Raw genomic sequence first — 23,025 nt, 5'->3', positions numbered from 1 at the left:
TCTGCAATTCCTGTGACCATTTCTACCTCTCTAACTACTACTACTGAGTCTAGTTCAACTTCAGCAACATCCAGTGACAGCACCACCCCTGTCTCCACTACCAGAGACAAAACTGCATCTTCAATAACTCCTTTCGACAGCACCACCCCTGTGACCACTACTACCGATGATAGTGCATCTTCCTCAATTCCTACGACCATGTTTCCCTCTGTAACTAGCCTTACAGGGGCTAGTGCATCTTCAGGAACATCTGGTGACAGCACCACCCCTGTCTCCACTACCACAGAAGAAAGTGCACCTCCAACAACTCTTTTTGACAGCACCACCCCTGGGACCATGACCACTGATGATAGTGCATCTTCAGCAATTCCTACAACCATTTCTGCCTTTGTAACTAGCCCTACAGGGGCTACTGCATCTTCAGCAGCGTCTGGTGACAGCACCACCCCGCTCTCGACGACCACAGACAAAAGTGCATCTTCCATAACTCCTTTCGACAGCACCACTCCTGGGACCACTACCATCAATGATGGTGCATCTTCAGCAATTCCTACGACCATTTCTCCCTCTGTAACTAGCCCTACAGGGGCTAGTGCATCTTCAGTAGCCTCTGGTGACAGCTCCACCGCTGTCTTCACTACCACTGAAAAAAGTGCATCTTCAACAACTGCTAGCGATAGCGGAACCGTTCCAACACGCTCTTCAGCAGCTACTGCATCTTCAACAACTCCTTTTGACAGCACCACCCCTGTGACCACTACCACCAATGGTGGTGCATCTTCCACAATTTCTATGGCCATTTCTACCTCTCTAACTACTATTACTGAGTCTAGTACATCTTCAGCACCATCGGCTGAAAGCACCACGCCAGTCTCCACTACCACAGATGAAAGTGCACCTCCAAGGACTCCTTTTGAGAGTGCGAGCTCTGTGACCAGTACCACGGATGACGGTGAATCTTCCGCAATTGCTACAACCATTCCTACCTCTGTAACTACTTCTACCGCGGGTACTGCAACTTCAGCAATTTCTGGTGACAGCAGCACCCTTGTCTCCACTACCACAGAGAAAAGTGCATCTCCAACAACTCCTTTTGACAGCACCACCCCTGGGACCACTACCACCGATGATAGTGCATCTTCAGCAATTCCTACAACCATTTCTGCCTCTGTAACTAGCCCTACAGGGGCTACTGCATCTTCAGCAGCATCTGGTGACAGCACCAGCCCTGTCTCCACTACCACTGAAAAAAGTGCATCTTCAACAACGGCTAGTGACAGCGTAACCTCTCCAACACCCTCTTCAGCAGTTACTGCTTCTTCAACAACTCCTTTGGATGGCACCACCCCTGTGACCACTACCACCGATGATGGTGCATCTTCCGCAATTCCTACGGCCATTTCTACCTCTCTAACTACTGCTACTGAGTCTAGTACATCTTTAGCACCATCCAGTGAAAGCACCGTGCCAGTCTCCACTACCACAGATGAAAGTGCATCTTCAAGAACTGCTTTGGACAGTGTCAGCCCTGTGACCACTACCACCAAAGATGGCGCATCTTCCGCAATTCCTACGACCATTACTACCTCTGTAACTACTTCTACCGCGGGTACTGCAACTTCAGCAATTTCTGGTGACAGCAGCACCCCTGTCTCCACTACCACAGAGAAAAGTGCATCTCCAACAACTCCTTTTGACAGCACCACCCCTGGGACCGCTACCACCAATGACGGTGCATCTTCTGAAATTCCTACGGGCATTTCTACCTCTCTAACTACTACTACAAAGTCTAGTGCATCTTCAGCACCAGCCGGTGACAGCACCACCCCTGTCTCCACTACCACACACAAAAGTGCATCTTCAACAACTCCTTTTGACAGCACCACCCCTGGGACCACTACCACAGAAGATAGTGCATCTTCAGCAATTCCTACAACCATTTCTCCCTCTGTCACTAGCCCTACAGGGGCTAGTGCATCTTCAGCAACATCTGGTGACAGCACCACCCCGGTCCCCACACCCACAGAAAAGAGTGCATCTTCAACAACTCCTTTTGACGGCACCACCCCTGTCACCACTACCACTGATGACAGTGCATCTTCTGCAATTCCTACGACCATTTCTACCTCTCTAACTACTCCCAGTGCTGCTACGGCATCTTCGGCAACATCTGGTGGCAGCACCACCCCTGTATCCGCTACTACGGACAAAAGTGCGTCTTCAACAACTGATAGTGACATTGCAACCTCTACAACACCCTCTTCAGCAGTTACTGCATCTTCAACAACTCCTTTTGACAGCACCACCCCTGGGACCACTACCACCGATGACAGTGCATCTTCCGCAATTCCTGCGACCATTTCTACCTCTCTAACTACTACTACTGAGTCTAGTCCATCTTCAGCAACAGCCGGTGACAGCACCTCCCCTGTCTCAACTACCAGAGACAAAACTGCATCTTCAGTAACTCTTTTCGACAGCACCACCCCTGTGACCACTACCACCGATGATGGTGCATCTTCTGCAATTCCTACGACCATACCTACCCTTGTAACTACTTCTACCGCGGGTACTGCAACTTCAGCAATTTCTGGTGACAGTAGCACCCCTGTCTCCACTACCACAGAGAAAAGTGCATCTCCAACAACTCCTTTTGACAGCACCACCCCTGGGACCACTACCACCGATGATAGTGCATCTTCAGCAATTCCTACAACCATTTCTGCCTCTGTAACTAGCCCTACAGGGGCTACTGCATCTTCAGCAGCGTCTGGTGACAGCACCACCCCGGTCTCGACTACCACAGACAAAATTGCATCTTCCACAACTGCTAGTGACATTGCAACCTCTCCAACACCCTCTTCTGCAGCGCCTACATTTTCAACAACTCCTTTTGACAGCACCACAGCTATGACCACTACCACCAATGACAGTGCATCTTCTGCAATTCCTGTGACCATTTCTACCTCTCTAACTACTACTACTGAGTCTAGTTCAACTTCAGCAACATCCAGTGACAGCACCACCCCTGTCTCCACTACCAGAGACAAAACTGCATCTTCAATAACTCCTTTCGACAGCACCACCCCTGTGACCACTACTACCGATGATAGTGCATCTTCCTCAATTCCTACGACCATGTTTCCCTCTGTAACTAGCCTTACAGGGGCTAGTGCATCTTCAGGAACATCTGGTGACAGCACCACCCCTGTCTCCACTACCACAGAAGAAAGTGCACCTCCAACAACTCTTTTTGACAGCACCACCCCTGGGACCATGACCACTGATGATAGTGCATCTTCAGCAATTCCTACAACCATTTCTGCCTTTGTAACTAGCCCTACAGGGGCTACTGCATCTTCAGCAGCGTCTGGTGACAGCACCACCCCGCTCTCGACGACCACAGACAAAAGTGCATCTTCCATAACTCCTTTCGACAGCACCACTCCTGGGACCACTACCATCAATGATGGTGCATCTTCAGCAATTCCTACGACCATTTCTCCCTCTGTAACTAGCCCTACAGGGGCTAGTGCATCTTCAGTAGCCTCTGGTGACAGCTCCACCGCTGTCTTCACTACCACTGAAAAAAGTGCATCTTCAACAACTGCTAGCGATAGCGGAACCGTTCCAACACGCTCTTCAGCAGCTACTGCATCTTCAACAACTCCTTTTGACAGCACCACCCCTGTGACCACTACCACCAATGGTGGTGCATCTTCCACAATTTCTATGGCCATTTCTACCTCTCTAACTACTATTACTGAGTCTAGTACATCTTCAGCACCATCTGCTGAAAGCACCACGCCAGTCTCCACTACCACAGATGAAAGTGCACCTCCAAGGACTCCTTTTGAGAGTGCGAGCTCTGTGACCAGTACCACGGATGACGGTGAATCTTCCGCAATTGCTACAACCATTCCTACCTCTGTAACTACTTCTACCGCGGGTACTGCAACTTCAGCAATTTCTGGTGACAGCAGCACCCTTGTCTCCACTACCACAGAGAAAAGTGCATCTCCAACAACTCCTTTTGACAGCACCACCCCTGGGACCACTACCACCGATGATAGTGCATCTTCAGCAATTCCTACAACCATTTCTGCCTCTGTAACTAGCCCTACAGGGGCTACTGCATCTTCAGCAGCATCTGGTGACAGCACCAGCCCTGTCTCCACTACCACTGAAAAAAGTGCATCTTCAACAACGGCTAGTGACAGCGTAACCTCTCCAACACCCTCTTCAGCAGTTACTGCTTCTTCAACAACTCCTTTGGATGGCACCACCCCTGTGACCACTACCACCGATGATGGTGCATCTTCCGCAATTCCTACGGCCATTTCTACCTCTCTAACTACTGCTACTGAGTCTAGTACATCTTTAGCACCATCCAGTGAAAGCACCGTGCCAGTCTCCACTACCACAGATGAAAGTGCATCTTCAAGAACTGCTTTGGACAGTGTCAGCCCTGTGACCACTACCACCAAAGATGGCGCATCTTCCGCAATTCCTACGACCATTACTACCTCTGTAACTACTTCTACCGCGGGTACTGCAACTTCAGCAATTTCTGGTGACAGCAGCACCCCTGTCTCCACTACCACAGAGAAAAGTGCATCTCCAACAACTCCTTTTGACAGCACCACCCCTGGGACCGCTACCACCAATGACGGTGCATCTTCTGAAATTCCTACGGGCATTTCTACCTCTCTAACTACTACTACAAAGTCTAGTGCATCTTCAGCACCAGCCGGTGACAGCACCACCCCTGTCTCCACTACCACACACAAAAGTGCATCTTCAACAACTCCTTTTGACAGCACCACCCCTGGGACCACTACCACAGAAGATAGTGCATCTTCAGCAATTCCTACAACCATTTCTCCCTCTGTCACTAGCCCTACAGGGGCTAGTGCATCTTCAGCAACATCTGGTGACAGCACCACCCCGGTCCCCACACCCACAGAAAAGAGTGCATCTTCAACAACTCCTTTTGACGGCACCACCCCTGTCACCACTACCACTGATGACAGTGCACCTTCCGCAATTCCTACGACCATTTCTACCTCTCTAACTACTGCTACTGAGTCTAGTGCATCTGCAGCAACATCTGGTGACAGCACCACCCCTGTCTCCACTACTGTACACAAAAGTTCATCTCCGACAACTCCTTTTGACAGCACCACCCCTGGGTCCACGACCACCGATGATAGTGCATCTTCAGCAATTCTTACAACCATTTTCCCCTCTGTAACTAGCCCTACAGGGGCTAGTGCATCTTCAGCAACATCTGTTGACAGCACCACCCCGGTCTCCACACCCACAGACAAAAGTGCATCTTCAACAACTGCTAGTGACAGCGTAACCTCCCCAACACCCTCTTCAGCAGCTACTGCATCTTCAACAACTCCTTTTGACAACACCACCCCTGTGACCACTACCACCGATGACAGTGCATCTTCCGCAATTCCTACGACCATTTCTACCTCTCTCAGCACTCCTAGCGCTGCTACTGCATCTTCGGCAACATCTGGTGACGGCACCACCCCTGTCTCCACTCCCACTGACAAAAGTGCATCTTCAACAACTGCTAGTGATAGCGCAACCTCTCCAATACCCTCTTCAGAGGCTGCTGCAACTTCAACAACTCCTTTTGGCGGCACGACCCCTGGGAGCACTACCACCGATGATAGTGCATCTTCAGCAATTCCTACGACCATTTGTCTCTCTGTAACTAGCCCTACTGGAGCTAGTGCGTCTTCAGCAACATCTGGTGACAGCACCACCCCACTCTCGACTACCACAGACAAAAGTGTATCCTCAACAACTGCTACTGACAGCGTAACCTCTCCAACACCCCCTTCAGAAGATGCTGCAACTTCAACAACTCCCTTTGACAACAGCACCCCTGTGACCACTACCACCGATGACAGTGCATCTTCTGCAATTCCTACGACCATTTCTACCTCTCTAACTACTACTACTGAGTCTAGTGCATCTTCAACAACATCTAGTGACAGCACCACACCTGTTTTAACTTCTAGAGAGGCAATTGCATCTTCAACAACTCCTAGTGACACCAATACCCCTGAGAAAACCTCTACAGAGGCTCCAACATCTTCCACATCTTCTTCTGACATTCTAACCCCTGTGACCTCTCCCCCAGAGACCAGTGCATCTCCAGCAACGTCTCTTGACCTCTCCACCCCTGTTACAACTTCTACAGAGGCTACTGCATCTTCAAAAACTCCTAGTGACACCAACACCCCTGAAACTACTCCTGCAGAAGCTAGTACATCATCAACATCTCCTAGTGACATTACCACCCCTACAACAACTTCTACAGAGGCTACAGCATCAACAGCTTCTTCTGACATCCTCACCCCTGTGACCACTGCCACAGGGGCTAGTGCATCTTCAACAATATCTAGTGACAGCACCAGTTCTGCTCCCACTTCTCCAGAGGATACTGCATCGTCAACTCCTGGTGACATCACCACCCGTACAACAACCTCTACAGGTGCTACAGGATCTTCAACATCTTCTTCTGACATGCTAACCCGTGTGACCACTCCCACAGAGGCGAGTGTATCTTCAGCAACATCTAGTGACGTTACCACACCTGTTGTAGCTTCTACAGAGGCTACTGCATCTTCAACAACACCTAGTGACATCACCACCCCTACAAAATTCTCTACAGAGGCAACAGCATCTTTGACATCTTCTTCTGACATTGTAACCCCTGTGGCCACTTCCACAGAGACCAGTGCATCTTCAGCAACATCTAGTGACAGCACCACCCCTGGTATTACTTCTACAGAGTCTACTGCATCTCCAACCACTCCTAGTGTCAGCACCACCACTGCAACAACCTCTACAGAGGCTAGTGCATCTTCAGCCACTCCTTCTGACAACCCCACCCCTTTGACCACCCCCACAGAGGCTAGTGTATCTTCCTCCATTCCTACAGGCATTGTCACCCCTGTGACTACTCCTACAGAGGCTAGTGCATCTTCAATAACTCCTAATGACAGCACCCGCCCTGTGACCGTGACTGCAGAGGCCAGTGCATTATCAACATCTAGTGACATCACGACTCCTGTGACAACTCCTTCTCAGACTAGTGCATCTTCAAGAACTCCTAGTGATATCACCACCCCTGTGTCAACTTCTACAGGAGCTACTCTATCTTCTACAACTCTGAGTGACACCAACACCCCTGTGACAACCTCTACAGAGGGTCACACATCAGAAGCCAGCACAATTTCAATGACTACTTCTCACGACACCTCACCTGTGTCTACCCCAGGTCATTCCAGCCCTGCAACGACTTCTGCCTCCTCCACCTCTGTGACTTCTGACTTTGTAACTACCACAACTGTCATCACTTCAACAGCCAGGGGGGAACCTATCACGCTGAGCACTACCTCCACCACAGCCACCACTGTCTCCACTAGCTCCTCCACTGTTACAATGGGAAGAACCACCCCCACCACTCCTAGTGCTCCAACAACCACACCAAGTAAGCAATTCTTGACTTCTCCTTTTGAAACTTACATTTCCTTTCAATCTTCTCCCTTTGTGGTTTTCGTCTTAAATTTTTACTCATCACACTCTTCTTTTGCTCCTCCTTGTTTTCCGTTAGACAAAACCTCTGCAGTCCTGTCATCCTAGCACCTACTTCTCTGCCGCCTCTTGCTGTTTGTTGCACTAGTTCCACTCATTTGTACAACACATTTTACCTCTTTTTGCCTGGGCACCTTCGATCCCTGGTAAAGTGTCCACACATCCCATTCCTTCCCTTTTGTACTGTGCAAGTCTCTTTCCCATTGCATTTTTATACCATAATTTCACTAACTTTATTTATTTATTTTTTTTGCATTTTCACATCTTTCTAATGGTTTTTCTTATTGATTTTGCTCAGGCTTAAGTGCTAAGATTATTATTTGGGTGGGGGGGTGGAGGAGGAGGATGTTGCCAATAGTATTCACAGGTAACTTTGGCAAATATCTCTCTGCCACCATTCACTTTTATTTTCTTTTTTCTTATCCTCTGAGCATCCACCATACAGGCAAAAGAAAGTTCACTTCTTTTTTTTTTTTTTTTTTGGTGAGGAAGATCAGCCCTGAGCTAACATTCATGTTAATCCTCCTCTTTTTGCTGAGGAAGACTGGCTCTGAGCTAACATCTATTGCCAATTCTCCACCTTTTTTTTCCCCAAAGCCTCAGTAGATAGTTGTATGTTATAGTTGCACATCCTTCTAGTTGCTGTATGTGGGACGTGGCCTAAGCATGGTTGGAGATGCGGTGCGTCGGTGCGCGCCCGGGATCCGAACCCGAGCCGCCAGTAGCGGAGCGCGAGCACTCAACCGCTAAGCCACGGGACTGGCCCAGAAAGTTCACTTCTGTCAGCTCTGAACTCTACCTCCACACCCTTGAGTGTTTCTCTATCTTTATGCCTCCCTGTCTTTTCTCTGACTCTGGAGCTTTCAGCACTCTTCACTCTGGTTAAGATGAGACCTACCCCACTCTATACCTACTGTTATAACATACCAATATATTGTATGTAATATACAATATATATTATAACATACCATTATACCTGTGAGTATTATTCTCAGATTGAGAGAGGATATTTGGCATGCATTAAAGAAAGTATACTAGTTAAAATACTTGAAAACATGTACTGATTCAGATGAACTATAGACACGCCTCGCAGAAACAGGCTCTGTGTCTGCAGGGTGCTGCCCAGTCCCGTCTTGAACTGACGAAGGTGAGGGGTGCTTCTTCAGCTTTTGGCTACTGTATTCTCTCAGGGCTTTGTGATTGCTTCCTCTGCTGAGCTCTGCTTTGCCTGGCCTTTGTATTATGTGGCTTCATTCTCTGGCTTCTCTTCAATGTGTCTTTGTCTCGTTGAGCTTTCTAGTTCTCAGATGGGGAGTTGAGCATCTTCAGAGGGGATGTCTGGAACTTGTGTTCCCAAGAAGCCCCACAGGTGTCTCACAGTGAATGCCAGGTGGTTGCATGACTGCCGGGCTCACAACAGGTGCTCTCCTCTCTGAAGGCAGATGGTCCCCCTCCATCTTCCTCCTATCCACTGGATGTTGGCCTTCCCTGTAGACTGTTGGGCAACAGGTGAGCAAACCTCAGCAGCAGCTTTTTGCTGCTACTCACAAGCCTGTTCTTGGGCACTTAAATCAGGTCTGAGCATCTTCAGTAATACACAACAGAGACAGAAAGAGAGAGAGGACGATTTAGGATTTATGGGTCTCCAGTGTGCCCAGGACTCTACTCTTGACTCATCTCTTCCATTCTTCCTGACTCTCTTGGACCAAAGGCCTGTAAACAGAGGCTGCGTAATGTGACTGTCATGGCTGTGGCACCCGCTCTGTGAGTCTGGTGGGGGTAAACTAGGGGGCAGAGGTGGGGCAGGTCTTTATAGAGTATATGTGCACTTCACGTGCCTCTCCAGAGAACATACACCTGGAATACTGGTGTGCACAGGCACAGCTCTTTTCAAGAAAATCCAAAGAGAACAGAGCTTTATGTTTTCCAGACTCTTTGGCATAAATATTCGAGGCTGTCTTGAACCACTTCCTATCTATTTAAACTAAGTCTATACTCCTCCCTAAAACTCCACATCCCAGCTAATAAAAAAGGAATCATGAACAGTCACAATGGTAATGATTTCTGGTACGAGCTCTTCTGAGGCAGGCATGGAAGGGACAATGATGTGCTCATTCCCAGATTGGTGGAATTGAGATGGGTCAAGTCGCCTTGGGTTCTTACGGTCTCTATCTCCCCTTTTCTCTTCCTCCGCCCTGTCCATGTTGTGCCCCACCTCTCACAACACCAGGGTTCTCTTTCCTCATTTTAGGGCCTGAAGTAAAGTATGCTGGCATAGGACTCCAAGACCGGGTCAAGTCTGGCTTCCAAGTGGAACCTTGGGCGAGTCTTTTAGCTTCTCTCCACCTGGCTTCTCTCATCTGTAAAGTGGGGATGATACTGACAGTCCTGCCTACCCCAGGGTCTCATGAGAGTATCAAATTAGACAGTGTCTGTGAAAATATGTTGAAAGATGTAAAGTGCTGTGCAAATATGTGTGGTTGAGTGGGGCCTTGTCCCTTTCAGAGACCTGCCTCAATGGGGGGACATGGAACGGAAAGACCTGTGAATGCCGCACCGGCTTTGGAGGAGATCAGTGCCAGAACAAGGTCCTGATCTGCCATAACAATGGCTCCTGGGATGGGATCAAGTGTGTGTGCACCAGCCTGTACAGCGGGCCAACGTGTGAGGAGGTGGTCTCAAATCTTGAGATAAGTGAGTAAGAGTGCAGCGTCCTCTCCTCCCCACCCCTGGGCCCGATCTCCATGCTGGGCACTCATTCCTGCCCTTCCTCAGCGTGTGGCCAGGAGTATGGCCTCTTCCGGGGCAACCATTTTATCCATGGGTAAGAAAGGTAAAATGTTTAAAAAATGAATAAAGCAAGAAAATATAGTTTGGAACAAAATATGGATTTGGCACAAAATTTTACCATAAAATACACTTAAAATAAATGAGTATATGATGGAGCGGAATACAAAATGTGTGGTGGAATTCTCTAGGAGAATATAAGACCCATGGTCCTTTGGGCTCCACCCAAAGCCAGGAGGAGTACAGTGTACCCCCCCGCCCTCGGGGGCGCTCTGGTGAGACCTGACTGGAGGTTGGGAGGGACCTGGGCCACTCGTTTTCCCAGAACAGAACTGCTAGAGGTGGGGGTCTCCGTGGTAGGGAACTCACGGGTGCTGCCTCAGTGAGTGATGCTGCTGTCTGCCCCCTCAGATCCTCCGCCGGAGACCGTCTCTGCCCAGGTAGAACTGACCGTGACAGTGACCAATATGGAGTTCTCCAAAGAGCTAGAAGACCGGTCTTCTCAGGAGTTCCGGGAGTTCAGTGAGACATTCACAAAACAGGTGAGCCTGGGAGAGCAAGTCCCCATGGCCACTCGGCTCTCCCCAGGGAGGAGTCCCTAGGGGCTAAGAAAGCAGTTGAGAGCCCTTCTCATGTTAGGGGTATATGAGCTTCTCAGCTCACTCATTTCCTCAGGGCTTGCCAAGAAGGGAGGGAAAACAAAGCAAGGTTCCATTTGGGGGCTGCCAGGGGTCCCAGAGACAGGGCTGGTCTCTGTGAAGGGACTACTTCATCTGGACAGTGTGCCACTGCCAGCTGGGATGGGGACTGGCAGATGCTGCAGGTCCATCCTCCACCCTCCTGAGATTCTACAGAAAAGCCTGGTGGCCCCGAGGTGGGGACTCTGGGGTAACACAGTGGCCCCTTGTCTTTCAGATGGAAATTGTTTATTCTGGAATCCCTCAGTATGAAGGGGTCAACATCACAAGGCTGAGGTGAGTATCTGGGGCTCCAGATACAAAAAAGAAGGTCTTTGGAGTGGAAGCAGTAGTCATAAAGACAACTGTAACTCTGCCTCCTGTACTCACCTGCTCGGGCTGCCGTAACAAAACAGCACAGACTGGCAGCTTAAACAACAGTCATTTATTTCTCACGGTTCTGGAAGCTGGAGTCCAAGATCAAGGTGTCAGCAGGTTTGGTTTCTTCTGAGGTCTCTCTCCTTGGCTTGCAGACAACCACCAACCTTTTCACTGTGTCCTCACAGGGTCTTTCCTCTGTTCATGTGTACCCCTGGTGTGTCTTTGTGTGAACAAATTTGCTCTTCATATAAGGACACCGGTCAGATTGGATTAGGGCCCACTCGGCCTCATTTTTACATAATCACCTCTGTCAAGGCCCTACCTCCAAATACAGTCACATTCTGAGGTACTGGGGGTTGGGGCTTCAACATACGAATTTTGGGGAACACAATTCAGCCCATAACAACCCTCCAACAATTATAGTTTCACATATATTTTCCAACTGGAAGCTCGTAACTACCCTGAGTGAGGCCAGTAGGACTGTTCCCAACGTACAGCTGAGGAAACTGAAGCTTAGAGAGTGCAGTGAGTTGCCTGAGGGGTCATTTCTGGAGTGGTAGAGCCAACACTCAAGCAGAAGTCCACTTGTGCTGGCAACACCCACACACCAGAACACCTGGAGGCTACGGCTGGTGTGATGGTCACCCCATTAGACTTTAGAGATGAAGCCAAATAGCTTGCGAAATTCACAGCTGTTTTGTATTCCACTCACCTAGGATAGGATTCCACCCCCACAGAATCTTTGCCCAGTTATTTCCCCAACTTGATGAAACCCTTTGAATGGTACTGGCCAACCAGGCTTCCATGGGCCCCCCAGCCTCCTCTGGATCATGAGGAAGACAACCTTTCTCATGGTTTACAAAGTTGCCATTGATAATTTTCAAAAGAAAATTATTACAACCAATAGGGAAAAAAATGCACAAAAAGCACAGAAAGAAAAAAGTGTTTACCAGCCTCTGTCTCTCTTCCTCCCTTAATTCGAACACAAAAGTTTCTCTCCCTAATGAAAGGTGGGGCCAGGTGGGGTTCCCAAGGCCCCTCCCAGCTTGCCTTCACAGCAGGTGCCTGGGCCGCCCCGGAGCGGGCGGGGCACTGCTTGCTGCTCCTGAGCAGCTCAGCTCCCCTGGGAGAGAAAAGCATTTTTCTTTCTGGTCCTAAAGCTCCTCTCCAGGACTGGCGTGTGCTGACCCCATGTGGCTCTCTTTTTGCCCCTCGGGGAGTCTGTAGGGCCAGTCCTTATCCTTTATCTCTGCCTGTCCCTCTCTATCTCTCAGGCGGGAGAGGGAGGACGGGCTCTGTGGACCAGGTGCAGAGCCAGCATCTTTCCATTCCTGGTCCCTGCCGTCCACCCGAAGGCGTCCCTGGGTACTTCTCCCCGGGCAGATAGGAGGAGAGAGCTGGGCCCTGAGGGCTCCGGGAAAGCATGCCACAGGAAAGTGGTTCTTGCTCAGAGAGTGGCTCCAGAGAGGTCTGGGAGAGGGCAGATAAAAGGTGAGAATCACCCACTTTGAAAGCGTGGAAGGAAGAACCCTGGGAACCACCTGTCCAGTCCAACCCTTCATTTTACAGACGAGGGAACTGAGGCCCTGCGAGGCCAAGTGGCTGGTCCAAGGTCACACTGCTACTTAGGGCCAGCGTCAGGACTTCATCCCTCATCTCCTAACTCCCACTACACCTGCACGGCGTCGATAAAGCTCCGTTTCTCCACGGGAGATCTAAACATGGGGTTGAGGACTGTGATAGAGCCTGGGAGATGCCTGAGGCCACCACCAAGCAGGCTTCTTGGGATGGCTGCATCCTTATGGTGAAAGACAGCCTTGAACTAGATCTCCTGGTCCTGCTACCTCTGATGTTATTCTGAGTTATTATAATTCTAGTATTCTATATGCTATATTAAATACTATTATATTATATAATTCTATTATTCTACATGTTATTCTAATCCTAATGTTATCCTATGAGTATCCCTCCAAATCTGCTATTCATATTTAGGCCTCTGAATGTAGCATTAAGGACAATGCAAGGGGAAGAGAGTGCTGTTGACTTCCAGCACCTAGTAATCTTGGATTGGGACCTTGAGTATGCTAGACTTGTTACTGCATTTTTAAACCCAGAAAGGACTTGTTCCTGGGGTGCAAATAATCCCTATACCACGAGAGAGAAGTAATTTGCATTCTGGAATAAGAACTTGTTGATTTAAAAGCATTTCTGATTCTTTTTTGCACACACGGGGGGTGACTGCTCTGACTGAGGATGCGGAGTTAGGGAGGAGAGAGGAAGCAGAGGGATGCTGTGAAATCATCCGAGGCCACGCTCACTTGGTAGCCTGACCCCTGACTTCTCCTGGCTCTTAAACATTGAGTAGCGAAAGACTTTTGACTGAAATTTTAACTTTTTAGGTGTCAGAGACTCCTTTTAGAATTGACAAAAATGTGTGTGAGTAGAAAATATGTACATATGCACCTTTAGATTTTTCATACAATCTTAGGAGGCTCACAGTCTGAGCTACCTACCAATTCATGAATCCCATAAGAGTCCCTGGTGTCACCTCCAACCCTTTAAGGACACCTTGCCGGCAGCTGCCTAGTCTCCTACTTGAATACATCTAATAGTACCTTAAGGATGACCTCTTCCATGGTCCCATCCCTCTGTCCATCTTCGTCCCTGAGCCTTCCCTGAGACTTCCACACAGGGCTGCCCAGAGCCTTCCCTTGGTAGACGGTTTTCTTAGGCTCAGGTTGCGATATAAGTCCTATGGTGAAGCACCTAGCAAGCTGCCTGGAATAAGCCTTCGCCCAGCAAACACTGGGTCATCATTTTCAACTGTCCTCCCCTAGATCTGCCTTCCCATGGGAGCAGGAAGGCGCAGCCTACCTGGGGAAGGGGTTGGAGAGGTGAGCACCCATTACGACCCTAAGGACATCTTTCCCTCTCTCCTCAGTGCTGGCAGTGTGAAGGTGGAGCATGACGTCATCCTGAAGGCCAACTTCACCCCAGATTACAAGGAAGTTTTGGAGAAGGCCACCCAGGAGGTGGAGTCAAAAATCAAGAATACAACCCAAGAACACATCTTAAGAAATAACACCTGCGGAGGTAAATTCCTAGGCTTCTGGGGAGGGGCATGAGGGGGTCTTCAAAGAATCTTCAAGCTTTGTCATCGCTGGGGTAGGGGAGGGGAGAAAGGCCGTTGGGGGCAGCAGGAGAGCATTGAGAGCCCAGGAATCCGTCCCCAAGCTTGTCACTCAGACTGGCAGATTCCAAGAAAGGTTTTGAAAGGAGAGTGCAGAAGCTGGTGTACAAGCAGGCTAAAACCCGTGGGTGCCAGAGTCTGCAGGAAAATGAAGACCAGTGAGACTTATTACACAAAGTAGATGCTTCTCCATGTATGGAGAGGTGTGAGGGTCTTGGCAGAGGTGGGTATGGGAGAAGGCCCCAGGGGAGGCACAGGACACCAGAGGATCATTGTTCTGGAGAGCCGGATGTGAGGCTGGCGTTCCTCCTCTGCAAGGATGGGCTTCCCACCTCCCCTCATCACAGCCCCACGCCCACCCTTCACACACACCTGAGCCCCCCCCCCCGCGAAACAAGCTTTTAATAGGCTTCATGTGTCTCCTTCACAGTGGTACTGTGTTTCAACTCAACTGCAACCAAAGTGCAAAACATTTCATTTACCGAATACGACCCTGAAGGTAGGTGCCTGGAAGGAATTCGGGGAGGGCGCAGGAGGCGGGCAGCACTCCCAGCCTCCTGATCACAGCCGCTCCTCCGTGCCCCCTCAGCGGAATGCCGGGAGAAGGCTGGGGAAGCACTTGCTGACTACTTCTTCGTGGAGTACACGGACCAGCAACCAAACTGCATCACGCGTTGCGAGCCCGGCTACAACACGTCCTTAAACTGCATCTTCGGGAAGTGCCGGCTGTGGGGCAGTGGCCCTCGGTGCTAGTGAGTGTCGCATGTCCTACCCCAGCCCGGATGTTCTTCTCGCCGCCCCGGGAGCCCCGCCCCTCGAAACTGCCTGGAGGCCAAGGTGATGGAGTCAGTCCCAGCCTTTCCCAAATGCAGCTAGCCACAAAGGACACGCGTGGCCAGAGCCCCAAAGCCAGGTCCAGAACGGCCGAGGTGGCTCAGTAGCTGCCCTCCCCTCCCCGGGATTTGTGCCGAGCGAGGCTGAGGACCATGCCTATCTCTGAGGAAGGAGAAGGCAGGCCCCAGCCTCGGAAAACTCCTAGTCAGGCCGGGACGACAGGGCCTTGATCCCAGGGAGAGATCAACGCCCCCTGCTGGTGAAATGGGGAAAGATCACACACCTTCGTAGGGAGGGTGGAGAGCCTGTAAAAGCCGAGTCACAGGAGCAGGAAAGCAAAGGGAGGCATTGCCCGCTGAAACTAAACCAGGGAGAGACCAGCTGGAGCACCAGGTATGGGAGGAGGAGTCACACATAGGCAAAGGCCTGAGCAGTTATTCTGGGAAGGCTTCCTGGAAGAGGAGTTCACAAGCTGGCACGAGGAGGAAAGAAACAGGGCTTAGAAAGGGCGTCTCTAGGGAAGAGGAGGAGCTGCAGAGGTAGAGTGCACCCTGGATCAGGGATCGTGGAGTGTGTCTCGATAGAGAGGGGCTGAAAATGAGGATGATTAATATGTGGGTGAAAGAGTCGTTGTCGGGGTCTTTAGTTCCTGGATGCAGCCCAGGCAAGCCCCAGAGTTGGGCCAACTGTTCTAGCTCTTGGGCTGCAAAACCTAAAGCCTAGTGCTGGGGATTGGGCCTACTGAAGGCCCATCCCATGGAAACTGGACTTCCTCTCTGTTTATCCCCATGGGTCTCCTTGCTCTGCACCCTGGCGAACTCTTCTTACCTTCTCCTCGTTAAGCACCCATGGGGTCGGGATTGGTCCTGAAGCTGGGAGGCTGTGGGCACTGGCTGGCCCTGAGTGTGGGTGGCTCCCTCTCCCCACCTGACTCCTCTCTCCATCTCAGCTGCCTGATCACAGAGACTGAATGGTACAGTGGGGAGACCTGTGAGTTCAGCACCAAGAAAAGCCTGGTGTACGGGCTCCTGGGGGCAGCAGGTGCAGTGGTGCTGGTCATCCTCGGCATCCTCCTGATGTTCATATTCAGCTCCAAGAGACAGGTGAAAAGGTGAACCACTGCCACCCCCTCTTCCTCATGCCTCCAGCTCCTCCTCCTTTTCTCATCCATCCGTCTTCAATCATTCCATCCTCGGGATGGAAGTAGGGAAGCTGAAAGCAGGGACATAGCCAGTCCCCAGGTCCTTGTCCCCTTCCCTGCTCTTAACAGGGTCTCTCTGGTGTTTCTATCAACAGGCAAAAGTCCAAAGTGACTCAGTTGTACAAGTGGCATGAAGAGGATGGTGGACCAGCCCCTGGGACCTTCCAAAACATTGGCTTTGACATCTGTGAAGGTAATAGAAATCCTCAATGGACTTGAAGTGTCTCAAAGTGTGGAGACACACATGAGGGCACCTGGGAGGACACTGGGGCTTGAAGGAGCAAAAGGGAAAAGCATTTCAATCTCAAAACTTTTGGTTCCACATCTGCAACCCTATTTCCACTACTGGCTCCTGCAAGGCCCCAGATGGGGTGTAAGCATGGGCACAGCTTAACTAGACCACTGGGGAGGTACAGGTTGCTTGATAGTTGTAGATTTCTCCAGAACACAAAACTGTGCCTATGTGGACACAGATTAGCGCCTAGGAGTGGGTGAGTTCATTGACAGTGAGTTATAGCTCAGTAAAGTAATTAACTGTAGATTTTTTTAGGTTAAATGTACATGTTGAAATGTCTAGAAATCAAGTTTTTAAATTCTAAAGAAGGAAAAAATGGAATGAAACCATTTCTAGAAATAGTCTTTAAATTCTAAAGAAGGGGAAAATTGGAGTGAGGAAAACATTTTAGTCAATCCACAAACAAGGCAAGAAAGGAGAATAAATGAAAACAAAAGAGTATGACGAATAGGAAGCACAAGTAAGATGGTAGCAAATAATCCACCATATCGATAACTACAATAAATGTAAATGGGTTAAACACACCAGCTAAAAGAATGGGTTTTTAAAAACTCCAGCTATTGGGGTCGGCCCTGTGGCGTAGCAGGTGGGTGTGCGTGCTCCGCTGCTGGTGGCCCGGAGTTCGGATCCTGGGCACGCACCAATGCATTGCTTGTCAGACCATGCTGTAGTGGCATCCCACATAAAGTTGAGGAAGATCGGCACAGGTGTTGGCTCGGGGCCGGTCTTCCTCAGCAAAAAGAGGAGGATTGGCATGGATGTTAGCTCAGGGCTGATCTTCCTCAAAAAAACAAAAAAAAAAAAAACAAAAAAACCTCCAGCTATTCACTGTGGATGAAAGGCATGTGTAGAACAGGAGCACGGAGAAAGGATGAAAGCAAAGCATGAAAAAAGACAAAGCAGAGAAATACTAACCCAAACAGCAGTGTTCTCTATATAGCTGTATTCACTGCAGGCAAATAAACTTGAAGGCAAAAAGAATTCCCAGAGATACTTTGTTAAGAGAATATAACAAGTCTAACTTGTGTGCCGTATAGATACAGCTTCAAAATATATAAAGCAACATTGACAAAACTACAAGAAAAATTGATGAATCCACCAACATGGTGGGAGATTATTAAAATATTTCTCTTAGTAATTGATTGATCAAGCAGACAAAAAGTCATCACAGTATAGAACTTTGATGCAAAATAATTAGCAACCTTAATATAAGTGTCATAGACAGACTGCATTCAACAACTGGAGGGTACACATTCGTTAAAAGAGCTTACAGAAAACTAAGAATCACCACACATAAAGCCATAGAAAGTCTCAACAAATTTCAAAAAACTTATTTAAATCAAACTACATTATCTGACCACAATGCAAGAGAGTTAGAAATCAATAATAAAAATATTTCTGAAAAACAAAAATCCTTTATCTTTGGAAAATTTTTTTAAAAGTTTCTAAATAACTCATGTACCAAATAAGAAATCATAACGGAAGTTGGAAAATACTTGGATCTGAATGATAATGAAAATACTTGGTATGAAAACTTGTGGGATGCAGCTGCAACTATGCTTAGAAGAAAACTTATAGCCTTAAAATGCTTTTATCGAGGGAAGAAAAGAAAGATTGGAAATTATTGGGCTAGTTTTTCAACTTTAGAAGTTAGGAAAAGAGGGCCGGCCCCGTGGCTTAGCGGTTAGGTGCACGCGTTCTGCTGCTGGCGGCCCGGGTTCGGATCCCGGGCGCACACCAACGCACCGCTTCTCCGGCCGTGCTGGTGCCACGTCCCACATACAGCAACTGGAAGGATGTGCAGCTGTGACATACAACTATCTACTGGGGCTTTGGGGGAAAAAATAAATAAATAAAATTATTAAAAAAAAGAAGTTAGGAAAAGAACAACACAATAACTTCAAAGAATGCAGATGCAAAAATAAAGATAAGAGCAGAAATCAACAAACTAGAAAGCAGAAATACAATAGAAAGTGTCAATAAATCAAAAGTTGGTCATTTGAAAAGATGAATGAAATTGACTAATTTCTGCTTAAGATTGTTGAAGAGTAAAGGGTGAAGGTACAAATAGTGTCAAGAATGAGTAAGGGAACGTCACTGTGATTGTAGCAGTTATTTAAAAGATAATAAGAGACTATTATGAACATCTTCCAACCAATAAATCCATAAACTTAGGCAAAATTCTGAAAACCAGAATGGTGCTAAAACTGTTTTTCAAAATGAATCAGGGTCAGATGGTTTTACAAGTGAGTTCTACCAAATATTCACAGAGCAGAGATTGATCATCTTATACAAACTCATTCAGGAACTGGAAAAAAGGGAATTCTCTCCCATTCACGTTATGAGCCTACTATAAACGTTTATAGCCAAGCCGGACAAAGACAGTACAAGAAAGTAAATTTAAAGACCAAACCCACTTGTGAACATAGATACAAAGATCCTAAACAAAAAATTAGCATGCCAAATCCAGCAGGTATAAAAATCATGACTAGTCAGGTTTATTCTAGAAAAGAGGGCTAGCTCAAGATTAGAAATCTATTTATAAATTCACCACATTACCAGAATAAGAGGAAAAATAGAATCACTTCAATGGATGTGAAATAAGACATCTAATAAAAATCCCTATCTGCTCATTATAAAAACTCAACCAATTAGAAATAGAAGAGAACTTCCATTTCCTGGTAAAGGTCTCCACATAAACACATAAAAATCATTCTCAATGATAAAACATTAAAAGTCATTCCATTTAACCAGGAGTTGGTAAACTTTTTCTACAAAAGACCAGATAGTGTGTTTCGGGCTTTGCAGGCAATGTGATCTCACTCTGTCACAGCTACTCAACTCTGCTGATGAAAGCAGCAATACACAATACATAAATGAATGAATGAGTGTGATTGCATTCAATGAAACTTTGTCAACCACTTAAAAATGTGACAAGAAAATTCTTAGCTTGTGGGCCATGTAAAAATAGATGTCAGGCTGGATTTGGCTCACAGGCCATAGTTTGCCAGCCCCTGCGTGGAACCAGGAGCAAGTCACAGATGCTCTATCACTAATTCTATTAATCCTTGTCCCGGGTGTCCTAATCATCATAATAAAAAAGAAAAAGAAATAAAGGGCTTAAAGGTTGAAAAGGAAAATATAAATCTGTCATTTGCTGATGATATGGTTGTATTACACAGAAAACCCAGAAGAATGTTAATCACTAGATGTAGTAGAATTTATCAAAGTTGCCAGATATAAGATCAATTCTGATAAGATCCATTGCATTTCTACACATCAGCAACAAACAGATCATTTAATTTAAAATACCCCTTATACGGCAACAAATTTATACAGTATCTAGGAATATATCTAACAAAATTTGTTTAAGACTTTTCAGTGGAAAATGATAAAACTTTATTTAAAAACATTGTAGAAACCCTAAATGAAAGAAAAGCCATATTCCGTAAATTGAGGCACTCTATATCCCAAAGCCGTTAGATGGTACCCTCAATCCAGGCCAAATCTCAACGGGCTTTTCGTGAACCTGAGAAGCTACTTGCAAAGCACTTGTGGTTTTTCTCTGTTTGTTCAATTCACATCTGAGAACCAATCAAATCATTTGCTAAAGTAGCTTGTCATGTTTGCAAGTCTTCAGTTTCCTGGGAAGTGAGGATGCACCTCTCACCCTGCAGTGGGTGGGATTAGAGGGAGAGGCAAGAACATGTCTTCCTAACCATCTGCTTCCGTGGGGTTTTCTCTCTATCTAGAACAAGAGAACTATGTCCACCTGGACTCCGTCTATAGTAACTTCCAGCCCTCCCTGGGCCACATAGACTCTGAAACCAAGGTAAGAGGGGCATGGATGAGATGCTCACCTCCCCTTGCCCTGAGATCCCATCTCGCCTCCTTCCATGGTAGAATCTTCAGGAAAGCAAAGTCATGTTTACGGTTTGTTAGTCCAGGTGATCATCCAGCCTGCATTGCTGGGAAATGGACATAACTCAGGGTAGCAGCAGGTGGGGGAGAAGGAGAGCTAGGCAGCAAAGTGGGATCTACCATCCCTAGACCCCTGAGGTTTCAGGCTCAGAGGTTTCCTTTTCCACTTTAAATATGTCCTTAGTGGCCAATTTATTTAGTTATTTTAATTTTCAAAGTCACATAAAAGTCAAAATAATAGTGCAGTAAATAGTTATATACCCTAGCTAGAGCAACAACGTTTAACATGTTACTGTATTTTCATTATATATACACATACATAATTCATTTCATTATATATATATATATATATATATAATGAAAATGGGGAGTGTGTGTATATACACACACATATATATACTCCCAAAGCTTTGCTGAGCCATGGAAGTCAGTTGCAAACATTATGACACTTGATCCCTAAACACTTCAGCACACTCCTCCAAATACCACTATCATGCCCAATGATTTGATAATAATTCCCCAATATCATCCAATATCCATTTTTCCAATTAACCCAAGAACATCTCTTATTATTAGTTTTTTCGAACGTGAATACAACAAATTTCACTCACTGACTTTTGTTGTGTCTCTTTGGTCTTTTAATCTAGAACTGACTCCTGCCTTTTTAATACGTTGATTTTTTAAAAAGAGTCTAGGATTGTTGTCTTAAGGAATGTCCCACATTCTGGACTCATCTTTATTTCTGCATGGTGTCGTTTAACGTCTCTCAATGCTCTGTGTTTCCTGTAAACTGGCAGTTATGTCTAGAGGCTCGATTAGACTCAACTTAAACATTTTTGTTAAGCGTACATCATAGATAACGTTATTGCATCACCTCAAGAAGTACATAATGTCAGGTTATCCCACTATGATTGAGGCCAAAATTCGTCACTCGGCAAGGGGTGACCACTCATTGATTACCACTTTAATTTTATTTCAACTGGATGGTATTTGAGGGCAGAAGAAACACTCTCAAAGTATTCACACCTCAGAAGAAATGTAACTGGCTTCAGGCACTGTGCTCCCTAGAGAGAACCTTGGGGCAAAGATGAACTCCCTAGCCAGGATACCTTTACACCTACCTAACTTGGGGGTGAGGGAAGGGGGAGACACAGCTGTTTTGTGCTAGACTTTAGGCAATAGGATAAGTTCTAAGCTGAGCACTTCCCCAGTCCCAAGACTCGTATGCTTCCAAATCCTGGGTTCCTCATGAGCCCAGCCCTCACCTGGTTCTCTCTCTCTTTCCAGATCAGAATTAAGAGGCCTCAGGTGATCATGACATCGATTTAAGGCAAAGGCAGTTTCGCATGAAGCTGTGGGGTCTGAGAGTGAGGAGACCTCAGTTTGACTAAGCTTGATGGAGCATTTCCCCATTGAGAGCATTCCACAGGAAACCGATGAGAAACAATACCTACCTGCACTTACCTAGCAGGAAAAGGAGAGAGACCACAATGCTGGGAAACTCTCAAATAAAAACACCATGGAGGCTCCGATGGGCTTGTCATGATCTCAGGCGAGGTCCACTGGCTCATTCCAGGGAGATTTTTCCTCCCGCCTGCCTGCTTCAGCACCAAGGACAGCGCCCCAATCAACTCGTTTACCAGGAGGTAGCTTACACTGGACTGAACTTGATACAAAATGCTGTTATAAGATTTATTGCATCCCATCTTCATGACAAACATGTGTTTTTAAATATATAGCATTTTTCTTTGAGTATATAGGATTATGGATGTTTTAAAAGTTTTTTTATCTACGGGGTCTGATTTTTCGTTAGTCAATATAATCATATATATATAATATATACAAATAAATACTATATATGTATCTAATAACTAAAAACAGCAAAAGCAATTTCACTAAGTTTTCAGGGGTCCCAGACCTTTCTGTGTCGATGCCCTATACTATCTCCTGATTCTCACCTGCCAAGCTGTCTCTCCTAGTCTCCTCCGGGATGGAGGCTCTGATGAGTTTGGCCTCACGATGACAAGTAAAACTGCAGCCAGGAAGAGCGCCATCTCCTGACATTCCCCAGCAGCACTTGTTGGCCACTGAGGATGCTGTGAGGCCAGACCCG

At 47.3% G+C, this 23,025-nt stretch overlaps 1 protein-coding gene across 1 annotated transcript; it reads left to right on the top strand.

The window, feature by feature from the left end:
- Positions 1–9,664: 9,664 nt before the first annotated feature.
- MUC17 (mucin 17, cell surface associated) lies at positions 9,665–22,692 on the top strand. The gene is made up of 10 exons (XM_058570529.1): positions 9,665–9,680; positions 10,132–10,320; positions 10,825–10,955; positions 11,329–11,387; positions 14,413–14,564; positions 15,251–15,413; positions 16,445–16,606; positions 16,792–16,889; positions 20,744–20,823; positions 22,200–22,692. The coding sequence occupies exons 1-10, from the start codon at positions 9,665–9,667 to the stop codon at positions 22,239–22,241; spliced, it is 1,092 nt and encodes a 363-aa protein (XP_058426512.1). The 3' UTR covers positions 22,242–22,692.
- The last annotated feature ends 333 nt before the right edge of the window (positions 22,693–23,025 follow it).

This window comes from Diceros bicornis, chromosome 26, assembly GCF_020826845.1.
Source record: "Diceros bicornis minor isolate mBicDic1 chromosome 26, mDicBic1.mat.cur, whole genome shotgun sequence".
Classification (NCBI taxonomy): domain Eukaryota; kingdom Metazoa; phylum Chordata; class Mammalia; order Perissodactyla; family Rhinocerotidae; genus Diceros; species Diceros bicornis.
The sequence above is the reverse complement of the archived record's forward strand: the minus strand, read 5'-3'. Positions and strand labels throughout refer to the sequence as shown.

Bases quoted from the DNA above. Each gene is read 5' to 3' on its own strand.
- MUC17 (XM_058570529.1), top strand. The intron at 10,321-10,824 runs GTGAGTAAGAGT...CTGCCCCCTCAG, and splicing joins GGTCTCAAATCTTGAGATAA to ATCCTCCGCCGGAGACCGTC. The intron at 14,565-15,250 runs GTAAATTCCTAG...GTGCCCCCTCAG, and splicing joins AAGAAATAACACCTGCGGAG to CGGAATGCCGGGAGAAGGCT.